At 38.8% G+C, this 16,956-nt stretch overlaps 1 protein-coding gene across 5 annotated transcripts in view; it reads left to right on the top strand.

Moving 5' to 3' along the window:
- The window catches only part of LOC135363079 (alpha-mannosidase 2-like), a 107,616-nt gene that overhangs the window by 67,421 nt on the left and 23,239 nt on the right, over positions 1 to 16,956 (top strand). For all 5 annotated transcript variants that reach the window (XM_064583775.1, XM_064583777.1, XM_064583779.1 and 2 more), the window contains 3 exons: positions 7,263 to 7,396; positions 10,206 to 10,347; positions 13,047 to 13,177. In XM_064583775.1, the coding sequence (XP_064439845.1) occupies positions 7,263 to 7,396; positions 10,206 to 10,347; positions 13,047 to 13,177 (407 nt within the window). The remainder of the gene's footprint in view (positions 1 to 7,262; positions 7,397 to 10,205; positions 10,348 to 13,046; positions 13,178 to 16,956) is intronic.

Below are 16,956 nucleotides of genomic sequence, written 5' to 3'. Positions count from 1 at the left end.
AGGGGTTGTGAGTTCAAGCCCCACATTGGGCTCCGTGCTGTGTGTGGAGTCTACTTAAAAAAAAAAAAAAGAGGATGTGGGCCAGATGAATTAGACATAAGTGTTACAAAAGACAGTAGCCATTGAGGGTTGGGGGTGTTGGGGAAGATTTGATAAAGGAAGTGAGCTGTTGAGATGCTATGTCTTAGAGAAATGTCATTTATATAGGCAGAAAGGAGGGAAAGAACATTACAAAGCGTGAAGTGGGTTTTTTTTTTAATCAGACTCCTTTGTTCCTATTAGAATTTGAAAAACTATTACATATATTTAAGTTGGCATCTAGTTTTTATACATTTAGAGAATTGCAGATGTTTTTTTCTGGAATATAATAAATATTGACATTTTAAAATAAACATATCCAGTGAGTAGCAATTTGATTTCCAAATCATGCATTTTTAAAAAGGCCTGAATAAGATCTTTAACAGTCAAATTTCACATCCTTATTTTCTCCTTGAACTCGTATTTCCATTCTACTTCCACAGAATTTTATCTTAATGTAATATTTTTATGCTTGAGAGTCTTGTTATTCATCAACCTTTCATTACTCTTATGAAATACATATGTATGTGTATATTAAGTTTAAAAATTCTATCATCCTAAAAGTAAGTATTAAATTTTTTCTGGATTGAGTTATAAAGATTATTAGTAGTATACAGTTGATCAAAACAGTCCCTGTATAGGGGCACCTGGGTGGCTCAGTCGTTAAGCGTCTGCCTCCTGTATATTGCCATTTTGGTCATTTATTTCATGAACTTATAGGAAACTTTTTGCTCAGTGGATGAATCGTTTCTACCCTTTGTATCCCCATATGTTCATGTATCCATTGGTGAATGTTACTTATTGCTAGAATGAGATAGGTTTCAGCATCGATTTTCTTCTTAATTTTTGTTTTTATAAAGGTAAGGCCAAAAAATGATGTTACCATAATTAGGTGGGAATGGAAGGAGTTCTATTATAAGAATGTCATTCAGTCCCTTGAACTCCTTATGAGTTATGGTCCATAAATCACAGAATTGTCTATTGTCAAACTTGAGTTTCAATCAATTATTTTTAATGATCTACTGCCTGACAAATTGATTAGATACACCTTCAGTTTTGTTGAAGGCAAACAATAGAAAATCACACGTTTTGGAAAATATTTGTTACCCAGCCTTTAAAGTTCAACCAAACACCAGTATTGCAAATTGTCTCTGTTCAGCGTCCACTGGAGTTAGGATGAATGAGTGGTATGCTACTGATTCTTTTTTGTTAATTCAAGAGAAGGAACGGTAAAAGTGTGATTTTAAAAAAAAAAAAAGAAAAAAACAAGGAAGAACTGCTTGCCTCCATAGCAAGATCAACTTGAGAAGTAAGAGTACACAGAATCCAGGCTTCCTGCATTAAGCTACCTTGGAAAGGAGCATGTTTGGGAGAGCGGGAAGTAGGCAAGTTCAGAGTGACTGTCAGTGTGGAGAGTATGCGAACAGACCATTATGAGTATTCTAGCATTCTTCCCTCGCTTGTCCTGGCCCAGCCCCAGCTTGGATCGTTGGGAAGGGAACAGGAAAGCTCTACAGTGTTGTGAGCTGTTTTATTCACTCCCCATGGAAGTGCTTTCGTTAGATCTTGTCTGTTTTGGATTTAAAAAAAATGTTACTGATGTAGATGTTGTATTCCCTCCAAGAGAGAGCTTCCAAAAAACCTATTGTTTCTTTTTTTTTTTTTTTTAAGATTCTATTCATTTATTCATGAGAGATAGAGAGAGAGAGGCAGAGGCAGAGGGAGAAGCAGGCTCCCAAGGAGCAGGGAGCCTGATGCGGGACTTGATCCCAGGACCCTGGGATCATGACCTGAGCCAAAGGCAGACGCTTAACGACTGAGCCACCCAGGCGTCCCAAACCTATTGTTTCTTAAAATCAATGCTTAATAGGACAAAAAAAAAAAAAAAAAGACAGCTTTCAGTGTTATTGTGTGTTTTTTTCTATTACTAGGTCTTCAAGTATATTGTAGTTAATTGGTGTCATCTTTAACCAAAAATTGCAATCCATGGAATCAAAATGCTCTACTTTTCCTATTATGCATTTACTTTTGTGTCATTTTAAGAATTACTGAAATGAAAAGCCTAAAATATGTAGACCAGTGCCTTGCTCATGATAAGTTGATCAATAAGTCGTAGTAGTTATTTATCAAGTGCTTTAGAAATGAAACGAAGTGGTGCATCATCATTTTCTTAAATTCAAGACTTGGAATGAAATTACTCAAATTTATATTCATGAAAGCAGATGTTAAAATTTTCACTTGTGGAGAAATAGTCAATATGAACATTTACAGACCTGGAAATCAGCAAGTACCTCAGAGGATAAATTAGATCTTACAATGGATAGGCAAGTTGAATAAGTCAACATGGACAAAAAGGTCATCTAGTTATGGGAGTTATTACCATTTTTATTCTTGGTACTTTCAGATATGAGTACAGTTTTTAAAAATGATAATATTTGCTTTTTTGGAAACATCATCTCCATATTGTCCTACTAAATTTATCATTGTTGCGAGAATTGTCGTTTATGTGTTGAGTGAAGCAGTGTGTATTAGTTAATAACCCTAAGCGTCAACTCCTGGTTAAGGTGGGTAAGTTCGGGGGCACCTGGGTGGCTCAGTTGTTAAGCGTCTGCCTTCGGCTCAGGTCATGGTCCCGGGGTCCTGGGATCGAGCCCCGTATCGTGCTCCCTGCTCAGCGGGAAGCCTGCTTCTCCCTCTCCCACTCTGCCTGCTTGTGTTCCTTCTCTTGCTGTGTCTTTCTCTGTCAAATAAATAAAATCTAAAAAAAAAAATAGAATAAAAAAGATAATACTTTTTATGTATACAAATAATATATATGTATACTCTTTTGACAAAAGTGTCACACATTATAGTATATGTATATAATGTAAAATCCCTCTAGAATCTGTGCGTGGTCCCTATCCACTACTCAAGAGAGGTAATCAGATACCTGTGTGCACCCTCGGATCACTTGCATTCTCTCTCTCTATCTCCTCTCTCTCTCTCACACACACCTCTCTTGCATGCATATCTGCAGAAAGGTATAGTATTGTGTTTGGTTTTAGCAAAAAGTTCATCACACTGTACAAATGCTCCATTCACCTCTTGCATCAGATATCTTTCTTTGCCGGGGCAGAGAGCTACCTCATTCATTTGCTACAGAGCAGTCCAAAACGTGGATGTACTGGTTTTATTATTCATTTGTCTGTTGGTGGGCATCTAGCCTGTTTCCCCATGTTTCTACCCTTGGCACCAGTGCACAGTGAACATGCTTGTGCTTGTGATTAGTGTTCATCTTAGGTAAATACGTGAGATCACAGTGTCTTTAATTAGTATATATTACTTTATTGGCTTCTAAAGTGACCATGACATTTTTAAAGAAAAGATTTCGGATTGTTTTGAAGAAGTTTTGTATTCTGGCAAGCCTGTCCCATAATTATTTTTTATTATTTTTATTTTATTTTACTGATAATGTATTTGTCTCCTTTAGGTAGCACTTGCAGCATATCATCCCAGATCAGTACCCTCTCCCCTTCTGAAAAAATAACCTGGAGGTCTCCTTTCTACTTAGAGTCACTGCAAAGCTTCTCCAATCCATGGTCCCAAAGTAACTTTAACATTCTCTAGTGGTCAATTTGCCAGTGAGACGTGATGGCCGAGAGGCTTAGTGCTGGTTCTGTCAGCCTTGTGATCTGGGGCAAGGTATGTTCTCCTAGGCTTAGGGTCAGGATTGAATGAGTTACTGTATGTAAAGCATATGGCGGGGCATATGGTACATAGCGAGGACTCAGTAATTGTTGGCTGATTCTTCCATGTAGCTGCTGCCCGTTACTCAGCAAACACTATCTGCCTATTATGTGCTGGGAGCATAAAGATAAATAAGACATGGTCCCAGTGCTTGAGGAGCTTACATTCTAACATGCATGTGTTTGCTCAAAATCTAAGTACTTATTCCCTTCTTTCTATTTAAACTCTGTCCATGGCCTAGTTTGCTTTCCTCCCATGTCAGCTGACTTCTGCATCATGAAGGACAGCCTCTCACATCTTAACTCATTCTCTTTAATGGTGATTCAGCACCTACTACATCCCCAATTTATTGTTAAAAACTGGAATGCAGAGATGGTGTGTAAGACAATCTGTAAGGAGCTAACAGGCTCCAGGGAGGAGAAAAAAAAAAAAAAAAACTTCAGAGTTCTGCAAGACTCTTTCCGCTTCTCTATGATGGCTTTCCACCTGTGGACTTGCTCTGTTTTTACCTTGCATTGCCTCTGTTAATAAAGATAAATAATCTCCATTCTCTCTTTCTGGGGACAGAGGGTGAGCAGCAAGGGAGTTCTTAATTCTCTGTCTTTATCAATGACATAACTCTTTGGACTACGCTTGTTAGGTAGGAGCTGTTTTCTTTCCCAGGACTGAAGAAAAACCAGAGGGGCTTAGAAATTCCTGGCCATCCATGCCCAGGTGGAACCAATTTGGTAAAAGAACCTTTTGCTGCAAAGATTCTGCAGGTCACTGAGACCGATCGGTTCATACCCATGCTTCCCAGGGAGTTCTCCCCTCAATCCCATGAGCTTCTTTGGGAATGGCACACTTTAGGGAATTCTTGACCTAGAGTAGGAAAAGGTAGCAGTCCTTTATCCCCCTCACATAGATTCTTCTTTAAAAAGTAATAAATTACCTTTGATGACTCAGGGATACCTCCTTGCTTTGATTACCATTACAAGATTTATTTGGTTTGTTCATAATAAGTGTATTAGGTTTGATCTTACTTTAAAAGCCTGTCCTGGCACAGATGTCTTGCTGAACTGTGAATGGACATCGAGGCTCCTTTTAAAGGAGACTTAAGCAATTGTTGCCACAACCGGATCTGAGCATAATACTGAGCTCAAGAAAGATCATTTTCTCAACAGAAATAATTTATCATTGCCAGAGGTAATGTGAAATTATTTATTTTTTCTTGAAGCATGTTTTTTGTAAATGTTTTCCAGAGATACGTGACTTGAAATTAATGACACTCTCCTTTGTAAAGACTTTATTTCATTTCATGTACTCTATTGGCCCCCTGGGAGAATATCCAGTCTAGAGAGGAGAAAACGGACGTGGTGCCAAACAGCCACGAATGTCTCCAGTAGATGAGGTGTTCGCCTGAATGCTTCATGGGGGACTTCATCCCTATGCTGTATTTTGTGTTTTTTGGCATCTTTGGTTCATTTGTGGAAGCTTGTCTGTTAGAATTCCATATACATTTCATTGGCTTTGAAAGATATTGGGGTTGACATAAACCTACTGAAAGGAAAGTTTGCATCGAAAGTAATACATTTCCTAGTCAAAGAAAACACCGTTGTTCTGGCATCAGTGGATGTGATTTTTGTTTTCTTTTAACTTCCCAGTAGTAGTGAAGCTATTTGGGTCAGTTATCTGGTAATTGTCAGAAGGAAAGTTATATGTATATTTTACTGGTTAGTGGTTCAGATTGGCCATAAAGTGGGAGGGAAAAGAAAAGGACCTTCTTCCCCCACACATGAGGTCATACTGCTCATCACAGCTTTATGAACATAGTAAGAAACTGAAGTCATCTCTGACTGAGGTTGTCGAGTTGGAGGAGTAACATCTCCCAGAAAAGAACTTCTGTGAGAATTCTGAAAAATCTGTTGATGGAGGCTTCTGCCCATTTAGTATTGTCAGCATATTACTATTGATGTCTTACAATTTCCGGTGTACTTCTCACATAAACCTATAGTGCCTCAGCTAGCTGCATTTTCATTATTTTCCACCATTCCCACCGATTCAAACTTCCTTCCTTTAACTGTTTGCTTTCATCTTCTCTAAGCCCTGGGGATTCTTCTTGGCTTCCAGAAAAAGTCCTCCTTACTCCCTTCTCCCACTCCCCATTTCTCTTTACATAGCCTTCTTTGTCTAAAGAGTGTCCTGGTGATCAGCAAGCTGTGACAGAGTGTGTGTGAGGCCTGGTGGGTAACGACTGACAACTGCAGGTACGTGTCCAGGGCTCTTAGAACCTTAAAAACCTTCTGCCGTATGAAATAGGATAGGGCCAGTCTTTCTTCCTTTGATTGCTTGCTTTCCTGATTGCTCTTTTGTAGAAGATCCAGTATCTCTTCTACATACTCAGTCTGTATTAGGAGTGTTGGATTTCTCCATAACTCCCCTCTCCGTCTCGGAAATAGACCCAAGGCTTCACTCAGGACCAGAAGATATAGTTAGGGTGGCATGACAGATAGAAATTAGTGAAAAGTTTAGGCTTATCCAAAAAAATAAATGTTTGATACATCTGGGACTTCTTCAAGCTGTCCTCTGCTTTATATAGCAAAGGACAAAATGAATCACTCCATAACAAGGGGTCCTAAGAGATACCAAACTCAATTAAAATTGATTTAACTTGGGGCACCTGGGTGGCTCAGTCGGTTAAGCGGCTGCCTTCTGCTCAGGTCATGATCCCAGGGTCCTGGGATCGAGCCCCGCATCGGACTCCCTGCTCGGCGGGAAGCCTGCTTCTCCCTCTCCCACTCCCCCTGCTTGTGTTCCCTCTCTCGCTGTCTCTCTCTGTCAAATAAATAAATAAAATCTTAAAAAAAAATTGATTTAACTTCTGGGGAGCTGTCCAGATTATACTCCACAAATACTAATATGATAATATCCATTTTAGCCATAAAGCATCTCATTGGATCTCGTTTCTCTTTTCCTAGATTATAGATCATGGGCAGTAATAGACTGTCTCTCGAACCAACAGAGTGTAGATCTCACTGCTTCAGATTTCCAGCACGGAAGGCGAGCCATGAAGAAGTAGGCTCACATGGCTCTGTTGGAGAATGGCCGTACACGTGACAGGCGGCCTGGCCTGGAGTGGGCTAACCTTTTCTCATTTAAAGTTCTCTTTTCCCTCCAGAACTCATTGGAGAATCATTTGCATCTTATATTTCATCTGCGTTTATCTCATCCCAAGCTCTTCATCCTTCTGTTGAGTTACATGTTCTCCGGAGTAAATGTTTTCTACTGTCTGACAGTGTAAAAAAAAAAAAAGAAAGAAAGAAAAGAAAGAAAAAGGTGAACGGTGGCACAGTTAGCATGAAAAATGGTGAAGATAGGAATAGAAAACGGGAAAATGTATGTCACTCTGGAAGTTCTGTACAGTATAAGAAAAGTGGAGCAATCAATTTCTATTAACATATATATTCTTTTAAATTTAGGAACAGACGGACAGTCTGTGGAAGTGTCCAATATCGTGGACATCCGAAAAGAACATAACCGTGAGATTGCAATGAGAATTTCTTCTAGCATAAACAGTCAAAACAAATTTTATACTGACCTGAATGGATATCAGGTAATTTTCCCTTAAAATGTCTAAGTAATAGCTGTGTTAGTGTGTAACTTTTATATATGGTAGTGGGCCAGTTAATTTTGGATCCTTTGAAAAATATGCTTAAGTTTACAAATTATTTCTAAAGGAAAACTGAATTTTAACAGGTACTTATAGGTTCTATATTCAACCAGATGTCCAAAGTTAGAACAGATATTTGAGAGATTGGTTTGTAGAGCATCTGATTTACGGAGGTAGTTTTTTCAAAGGCAGATTTGGTGACCATTTGCATGTTAAATGCCTTGACACCAAAATATATCTGAATTTGTTTAATAGAAAGGAAACATAATTAGGGATTGGTGGAGTATGTATTTTTCCCCTCATAAAGAAATGGTATGTGTGTATTTAATTTATTACATATATACTTTTAAATGTATAATGTAATAATGGGCTCTTTTAAATTTCAGGAAAGCTCTTTCCCTCTTTTTATCAATAATGTATGTGTATTTACCTTTATGCACACACTTGTGTACATATACATAGACAAAGAAATGCAAGCACATATATAGAAATGTGGGCAGGTATGTATTTAATCAAAATGTTCACAAAATAGTTTGAAATAGTAATGAGAAAATTGACTCAATCTTTTTCAGATTGTTAGCTCTCTAATTTAATAGGGCTCTTTTGATTGTTACATAAATTTCTATATTCAGAGTATATATGTGTGACAACATAGCTTTGAAATACTACCACTAAAAACATTAGCATGTTTTTGAGACATTAGCATTTTAGAAATTTCTGGCTATGAATAGAAATAATTTCACAACAAATGCTTTTACTTTGTCTGATTTTCAACTGGGATGAGTGGAAGGGGTTGTGATAATTTTCTCTTCTACAATTTCCTGCAAAGGTTAAATTTAAACCTTTTCCAAAGCATAAAAATTGCATTATACACTTTGAATTTACATGTTAATTCTACCACAGCTGTTTGGTTTTCAAATGAAGCCCTGACTTTATGGTGATTCATTTTCCTTGTGTACAAAAGAAACTCTTTTCTTAAAATCTTACAAAAGCAATTATTTGTATGTGTGGGTGTATACATGAATGAAAAAAACTTAGTAAAAGTGAATAAACATGTGAATTTTCTTTTCAAGGATCGAGCATTTGAATAAATGGGAAAATATTATTTCTAAACTTCTAAATTTCTAAATTTATGACCTAAATATTTCTGCTTCTAAAATAGGCCATTTTTTAAGCCTTGGAAAGAGTAGTCCTTGAGCAAAACTAGAAATCTAGACCAACAGGTAGGGAGTGAGGGTGGCAGCCCTATAGTCATGACAGTGTGAATGTCCTTTTCAGTGAGTATACAAGTTAATTTGATTGGGAAGATCCAGATTGGAAAGGAGAAATGGAAAATTCTTTGAAACTCTCTCTTCTTTTTTCTTTCTTTCTTTTTTTTTTTTTTTTTAACATTTTGCAGTTGTTTCTTCAGGTTCATAATTTCCTGGGCCTGTGATACAAATTACCACAAAATGGGTGGCTTAGAACAACAAGAATTTATTCTGTCATAGTTCTGGACACCAGAAGTCCCAAATCAAGATGTCTTCAGGGCCACACTCCCTCCAGAGGCTCTAGGGAAATACTCTTCCTTGCCTGTTGGGGCTTCTGATGGGCTTGTAGACCCATCACTCCACTGTCTGCCTCTGCTGTCCCAGAGTCCCTGTCGTATTCTCCTTGTGTTGCCGTGTGTGTCCTTTCGTGTCCAGGTTTCCCGCTTAGAAGGACACCAGCCCTTGGATTAGAGCCCACCCTAATCCACTATACCTTATGTCTGTAGAGATCCTATTTCAGAACAAAATCACATTCACAGGTTATGGATGACCATGAATTTGGGGGACACTATTCAGTACAACCAGTAAGTTAAAGGATGCACTACAGGGTTGTTGTAAAGATTAAAGATCATATTTGTGAATGCCCGTACTTTGTCTCGTTATAATGGGCACTCAATACTATTACATTAACTTTGTACTCCTTTTCTTCTTGAGTGTCATGTCACACTTGCATGAGCTGAACAGGAGAGATGTCATTTTTATGTGGTGTGAATAAGATACCTCATAACAAAGTCTCTGTTTGATGTTTCCTCCTGAGGTTTGAGGGACTCTCCTCAGCCCCAACCAGCTTAGTGAATTTTCGGTCAAAAAATAAAATAATGTATTTCATGCATTCACATACCAGACCAAGAAAAGTTAAAATATGGAACTACCTACCTTGACACTAAACAGGAAGAATAAGCACTGAAGAGTTTTTAAATATAAATATTAATTTGATTATTTTAATGTAATATGTTAGAGGATTTGATAAGGGGATCTGTGGTATTTATTAAAACTGATTCAAGAATTATAAGAGAGATTTTTTGAAAGGGGATAGAGAGCTATTATGCTTAGCATTCATTACAAAAGCAGTATGTTAGATTTAGATGAGAAATGAATACTTGATACCTTTATAATTTGTTTTATGCAAATATTGGAAAGCTAGAAGACTTTTGTTAAGGATTTTTATTCTGAATTTAAATAGGAATGCCTATTTTAAGAACCTGGATAAGTTCTACCTTTCTCACCTAAAAGTTTTCTAAGATCCTCCTTATATTTTTTTTTTCATATTGTTTGAAAGAATGTTTTAATTCCTAAATTAGCTCTTCCTTTGAACAAGAAAGGAAGCTATACCTTTTTCTTTTTGGAAGAAACGTCATCTGTAGTCAGTACTAATTTTTTAAAGTACATCTGTAAATATCCCTTGATTTCTTTTTTTTAAAGTGAACTGTTTGGTCTTATAGATTCAGCCCAGAATGACGATGAGCAAATTGCCTCTTCAAGCAAATGTCTATCCGATAACCACAATGGCCTATATACAGGACACCAAGCATTGCTTGACATTACTCTCAGCTCAGTCTTTAGGGGTTTCAAGTTTGAAAAGTGGTGCGTGTTGTTTGGATTCTTTTTTGCTCTTACAAGTTTCAGTTCCAAATGTATAATTTTTCTGTTGGTCATATTATTAATTATCATCTTCAGACACCAGCTATTAGTTAATTTTGGTTTTGTGAGAATAACATAAAATAATGTATTTCTTCAATCTTCTGATGAAGAATGAGGGACCTAAAGCTCCATGAAACCATGGCTTCTTAAAGATAATTTTTCTCTCCTGATAGCTCATTGTTTGCACAAGCCTCTGTCATTGTCATAATGGAATGGCTGTGGAAACTCTCCCAGAAGCCAAAGAGGAGAGGGAGCTGGGGTAAAAGTTAGAAATTCCCAGAGTTGCCTAAGTTCGCAAAGGCGGGACGTAACAGTTCAAACCTAGGTGCTTCTCTGAATCGTATCGTTCTAGGGCACTTCTACCCGAAAGAAGAAAGGGAGTTGCAATGATACAGCTAGGCAGATAAAGAGGTGACAGACACAACTTTAAGGATTCCAAAAGATAGAACAAGATGGAAAGAGAAAATAAATCGTAAACACAGATTAATTTTTATAAAACCTTCTATGGAGAGGCGTATGTCCTTTATAATACATATTTTTTCATTATCATTTATATGTAGTCAAATTGCTCTTCTTTCTTACATATTAAGAGTTGCTAAGACAAATGTCTTAAGGAGCCAGGCAGATAATAAAGGTGTGCAGGTACCTGACGTACCCTTTGCCCCAAACCCACTTTTTTAATTGGGCATATACATACATTCCATATGTCCACCCACACAAAAAAGCATACTACTCATCTTCTTTTGTGGCTTTCATTACACAGACTCATGGGATGATGCCATAAAGACATTAACGCTGTTAGAAAAATAATAATGGCCTCACATCAGGGATGCAGCGGGGAGTGGTGGGGCTTCGGCAAACTGGGGCACACCATTCCCAGTGAACGGTGGGGCAGCCGCTGCTCAGCGCCAGGTTGTTGTCACCATGGGGAAAGGGGCCCAGGATTGCCAAATTTTTCTGCTTCTGAAGAGCCCAGGAGTCTGGAATTTTTTATGTTTTTATTTTTATTTTTTTTTGGAGATTTTATTCATTTATTTGACAGAGAAAGAGAGAGACAGCGAGAGAGGGAACATAAGCAGGGGGAGTGGGAGAGGGAGAAGCAGGCTTCCCAGGGAGCAGGGAGCACAATATGGGGCTCGATCCCAGGACCCCGGGACCATGACCTTAGCTGAAGGCAGCCGCTTAATGACTGAGCCACCCAGGCACTCCATATGTTTTGATTTTTAAAAAATTAAGTCAACTATTTATAGATTGGACAACTTCACATAAAATTCCTAAATGTGGTTTAGGGACAGAGGAGCTTTATTTCTCAGCTTGCCTTTGTCAAGGGAAGTGACATAACTGTCTACTCCATGATTGCTCCAGTCCTAATGTCTAGTTCCCTATTTAAGGACCCAGCTTTGAGAATTTAAGGCAACGTTTAAAAATGGGGGGCTCAAGAGTCACACCTGGCCCAGGTGCCCCTGCTACAGACAGCCAAGCACCCTAGCATTTCAGTACCTACAAACAGAAGAACAATTTGAGTACAGCCCAGGAGATTTACTGAGTGTCACATATTATGAGGGCTAACATTTGGAGGCAGGGAGAAGAGAGAAACTGCCAAGAGATTGATGTACTCATTTGGGTGTGACATGATCAAGCTCTAGATGGCCAATTCGTCCCAGTGCCTGAGGAGCACATTCTAGACAGTTGTGTTCTAAAATAAATATGGAGGTAGTAACAACGAAAATTCTGACCATCACTGGCAGTTTTATGTACTGGGTACCTAAATTGAGAAGAAAGAACTAAACAGAGTTGGATTGACTGTGTAAAAATGATAGTTATTAAAATATTTTATGTATTGCTCTTTTATGCCAAAAGATCATTTAGTACTGTAACAAATGTGAATGAGTGGATGGATGAATATGCATATATTTTTATGTATGACTAGGTTTTTTTTTAGTGTAAATATATGACTGTGGCTCTGGGTGGTTTTTTGCTTTGTTTTGGATAGGGTTTTTTGGTTTGTAGTCTCATAGCCTAATTCTTAGCTTACAACTTAACCTAGAGGAGGTGTGGAATTACTGCACAGCCAATGAAGGAACCAAATATGACCTCTTCTTGAACTAGAGGAGAGAGGATAGTTGATGCCACTAACTTAATACCAGGGAGGGAAGGGGGTACGTGCTGGGTGTCTCCAAATCCTGGGGTTTCTTCAGAGAATCACCAGATACCAAGTAACCAAAATGCTTAGTCTTTCAAATCCTTTTTAGATTCTACACATCTGTATTTGCCTTGTTACTCCAGGTGTGATGTATGTTTCCTAATGAACCTCGTAAATGTTTTTAAATTCCAGGTGCTACCACTAAAAATTTTAGAGGACATAATTTACTCTTCAGATTAATTCTTTTTAAATTTCACTTAAGTTTTGATCTGTCTCATTTTTAAATTTCTTACCAAATTTTACCAGACATTTATGAAGAAGAACGGAAATAAAGTCCTGTTTTTTGCATTTATCCTAGCTGTTTTGAGAAAGCCCTTGGTACTTTGGGCTATATGGATCTGTCTCCTTGGCTTAAATCAGGACCGTGCCTAAACTTATGTGATTGTCACTGGATGTTTGTATTAAATAACTCTGGCCAGTTTGTTTGTTTGTTTGTTAGGTCAGATTGAAGTTATCATGGATCGAAGACTCATGCAAGATGATAATCGCGGCCTTGAGCAAGGTGTCCATGATAACAAGGTTACAGCTAATTTATTTCGACTACTACTGGAAAAAAGAAGTGTGAATACGGTAGGAAAAAAATAATAACTCATACGTTCTGATGTTGTTTGTTCTTTGCCAACCAAAATTTGAAATTATGACTGTCCACTTTTTTTATGATTTTCAGTTCCCAGGATTGAGATATCTTTATAATAGGTGTAGCCTATATTGACAAAAAAGAGAACTTCAGTTACACATATGTCAGATTTGCATGTAGGTCATCTTATTTTTTATTTTTCCTTATTATGTAGATGTAAAATGTTAAAGAATCAGTTTGGGTGAGATTTTCTGAGATTATTTTGAAAGAAAATAAGAGTTGAATTTAAGAATAGAACTTAATCACATACTTAGATTAAGTTTGATTAGTAAAATTTATGGGAAACCTTAGTGTGCTTATTCTAGTCTTAGACTCCTCAATTGAAAATGGATTTACTTGTCTATCTTCTTGCTCAGTTTTCATTTCTCAAGACAAAACCTCAGCATTCCATTAAAAAAATCTGGCTAAAGCTCAGTTGGATGTAAACCAACATGACAATACGCCTCTTCAAGGCTACACAAAAGTCATCATCACAGTCCTCCGTGCTTTACTGATTTCCCACCTCAGATGATCTGTACACAGCCCTTTTTTTCTCACTCTGCTCTCCTTCTTTCTTCACTGATCCATTTCAGATCTTTTCTACTCTTTTTAGCTGGTGGCCTCACCATCGACTTCACATCTGACAGGGCTCTCTGTTCTGGGTATCAACCATCTCCTCCCACCCTTTCCTTCTTCCCTCATGTTGCAATAGAGACATTTTTACCTTCCTTTCCTCCCAGGCCAGTACCTCCACTTGTCCTTGCAACGTACCCCAGCGCCCTCCTCAGCATCATCATCCTCCTTCCCTCTCTCTGCCCTTCATAGCTGACATTTCCCTAGGAAAGAAACCCTTTCTGCAGGCTTTTAGACACTCTTCATTTTCTCCTATTAAAAATAAAAACCAAGGGCGCCTGGGTGGCTCAGATGGTTAAGCGTCTGCCTTCGGCTCGAGTCATGATCCCAGGGTCCTGGGATCGAGTCCCACATCAGGCTCCCGGCTCAGCGGGGAGCCTACTTCTCCCTCTGACCCTCTCCCCTCTCATGCTGTTTCTCGCTCGCTCGCTCTCTAAAAAATAAATAAAATCTTTAATAAATACATACATACATACATACATACATACATACCAAAAACAACCTCCACACAGACTCATGTCCATTTGCCCTGCTCTCCCGTCCTGTCTTCCACACCCAGTTGAGCCGCTTTGGAAGATGGGTTTATTTCATTGCTTCCGTGTCACACTCAACTCATTTCGGATTTGCTTTAGCTTCCCCCACCACACACACACCCTTGCCAGTGTCACGAGATCCACCATCTTACTTCACCTTGCAGCAGCATTCGACACTGACCATGTCACTTCTTAGAAGACAGTCTAGCCAGGGCTTCCGTGGTGCCATGCTCATCTGGTTTTCCTCCTAGCTCTCAAGTGGTTCTTTATCTCTCTGATGGTTATTAAGCCATTAAATGTCAGAGTCCTCAAGGGTTGGCCCCACGCCTTCTCCTTTTCTCGTTTTATATGTTCTCCTTCTGCAATCTCTCCTACTCCTGTGGCTTTGGTGACCACCTCTACGCAGATGAAACCCACACATATATTTCACCTCTTACCTGCAGACCCATCTACCTAGCTGCATCCTGCTATTCAGACCCGACATATCCATGATCACTCTCATGATCTCTCTTCCCTTCCCCCCAGACCTGCTCTTTTCTAGTGTTTGCTCTCTCGGGGACTAGTACCACCTTCCATCCAGTGCCACATACATAGCAGTCATCTCTCATTGATACTTCTCCTTTGCCTGCCCCTTTCTTAAAACAATGATCACCAGTGTTGACTATCTTATTGCCTAAATATTTCAAATCTATAAACTCGCTTATTTTGACCACCATTATCTAAACAAACATCATGTGTTTCCTGAATCATTCTGCTCTTCTTTTCCTGCCATATTTGTTCTCAAATCAAGTAAGCAAAGTGATTCATCTTTTCAAAATTCAATCTGACCTCACTGCTCCCTTCTTAACCCTCAGGTGTCTTCTCATTGCTCTCCTAATAAAAGCCAAAATCCTTCCCATGGCCTGAAGAGCCCCTCATGATCTGGGCCCTGCCTGTCCCCCAGCTTCATCCAGCATGACTCGTGTTATTTCTGCTCTAGGCCCACTAGTTTTCTTTCAGTCCCAAGTGCTCCCTACGCACCTGGGGCCCACAGCACCTTTGCATTTGTGGTTTCATTCTGTGCCCAGGGAACTCTTCATAATAGTTCAGGCCAAAGCTGCCTTGGTCAACTGCTTTTTCTTGACCAGGCCAGATCACCATCCTCAGTGCCTCCTCAGAATTGCGCATCTGTCCTCCGTGCATAGATGTGATTATATTTGATCATTGTCTCTCTCCTCTTTTGGACCATAACTTCATGAGAGTGGGGGCCATGTTCCTCTGCTTCTAGAATTGTTCCTGGTAGAGGAAGCACCCGATATGTGTTGCATGAATGAATGCACAAATGCATAAATGAGTGAGCTGTAATAGCGCATGGTGCCACCGCATTTATCCCAGCCCCTGCTTACTGCCTTGTCATACTCGGCATGTTCTCTTCCCCTGCTCCATTCCAGGGACTTGTCTGCTTCATTTTTATGTACCCCACAGGGCTCCTTGCCTATGGTAGCTATTCTATAAATAAAACACTGGTTGATTGAATGAAATGGCAACAGCTCATTAAAGCCAAGAATTCTTTCAGTATCTAGAATCTTTTAGGAAAAAAGATTTTAATATCCATTTTTAGATGTCAAGATTTAAACCAGTTCTTGGGACTCATGGTTTAAATCAATTACTGACAAGATAGCTTAATTTGAGGACTAAAACTGCACAGGAAAATCATTGTCTGAGTGCTGGCAGCTACTGTCTTTTTCTCCTCCCGAAAATGTCTCTGGCTTTTATGATTTTTTTTTTCTCTCTATATAGACACTAATTTGCAAAGCTTCTATTAACTATGGCAATAAGCATTTTCATGTCAGATCTATAAAGCTTTCACTTAGAAGTGAAATAATTTGTTTATTCCCATTCAAAACTCCTTGGATAGTAATTGATTGAAATTTGATCCAGTGTTTGTATAATCCTATGTTGGTTAAATTTTTCTTTTTGCTCAACTATAGATTCTTGGACTTAAATCAATAGTTTCTTTTAAATAAAAAATGAACTAGAGAAGAGAAAATACATTTTAATTTCTAGTGCAATTGATTAAAAAGGCATTTGATTAAGGAATGTTCCATCTCCTATAACTTAAACTTTGCAGAAAGTGTTTTTATTTTCAACTCAGACTCTCATGTTTAAGATGTCGATGGTAGGAACCATGGTGAGGAGACAGTCTCTGTACAGGAAGGCATTTTAGTAGAAAGTCTTCAGCCTGCCAGAGCCTCTGGGAGGAGTTATCTGGGTGACTAAGTGGAACCGAATCCTGTTCGTGAGTGTTCTGCAGAGAGGCAGTGAGAACAAGGACTGGAATGATAATTGCTGTGAGATGTGCAGATGCCCAGTGGGTTACTGTAGCTATGTGAGGTGGACTATCATCCATGTGTAATGACCAACGGAAGCGGAAAGTGGGAATTGTCTCTTTGGCATTGACCCTTTAGGTTTTGTTTCTTTGACACTTACTCCCTATCCCTTCCTGCTGAAGACTGCTATAGGTAGAGGGCATTGAACCAGGAATTAGAAGTGCTGGGAAGTGTTCAGGTATTACAGTTGTGTCATTT

This window comes from Mirounga angustirostris, unplaced genomic scaffold (genome assembly GCF_029215605.1).
Source record: "Mirounga angustirostris isolate CCGP_5_RB_7025 unplaced genomic scaffold, mMirAng1.0.hap1 SCAF_18, whole genome shotgun sequence".
Classification (NCBI taxonomy): Eukaryota; Metazoa; Chordata; class Mammalia; order Carnivora; family Phocidae; genus Mirounga; species Mirounga angustirostris.
This window is presented reverse-complemented; position numbering and strand designations above follow the sequence as displayed.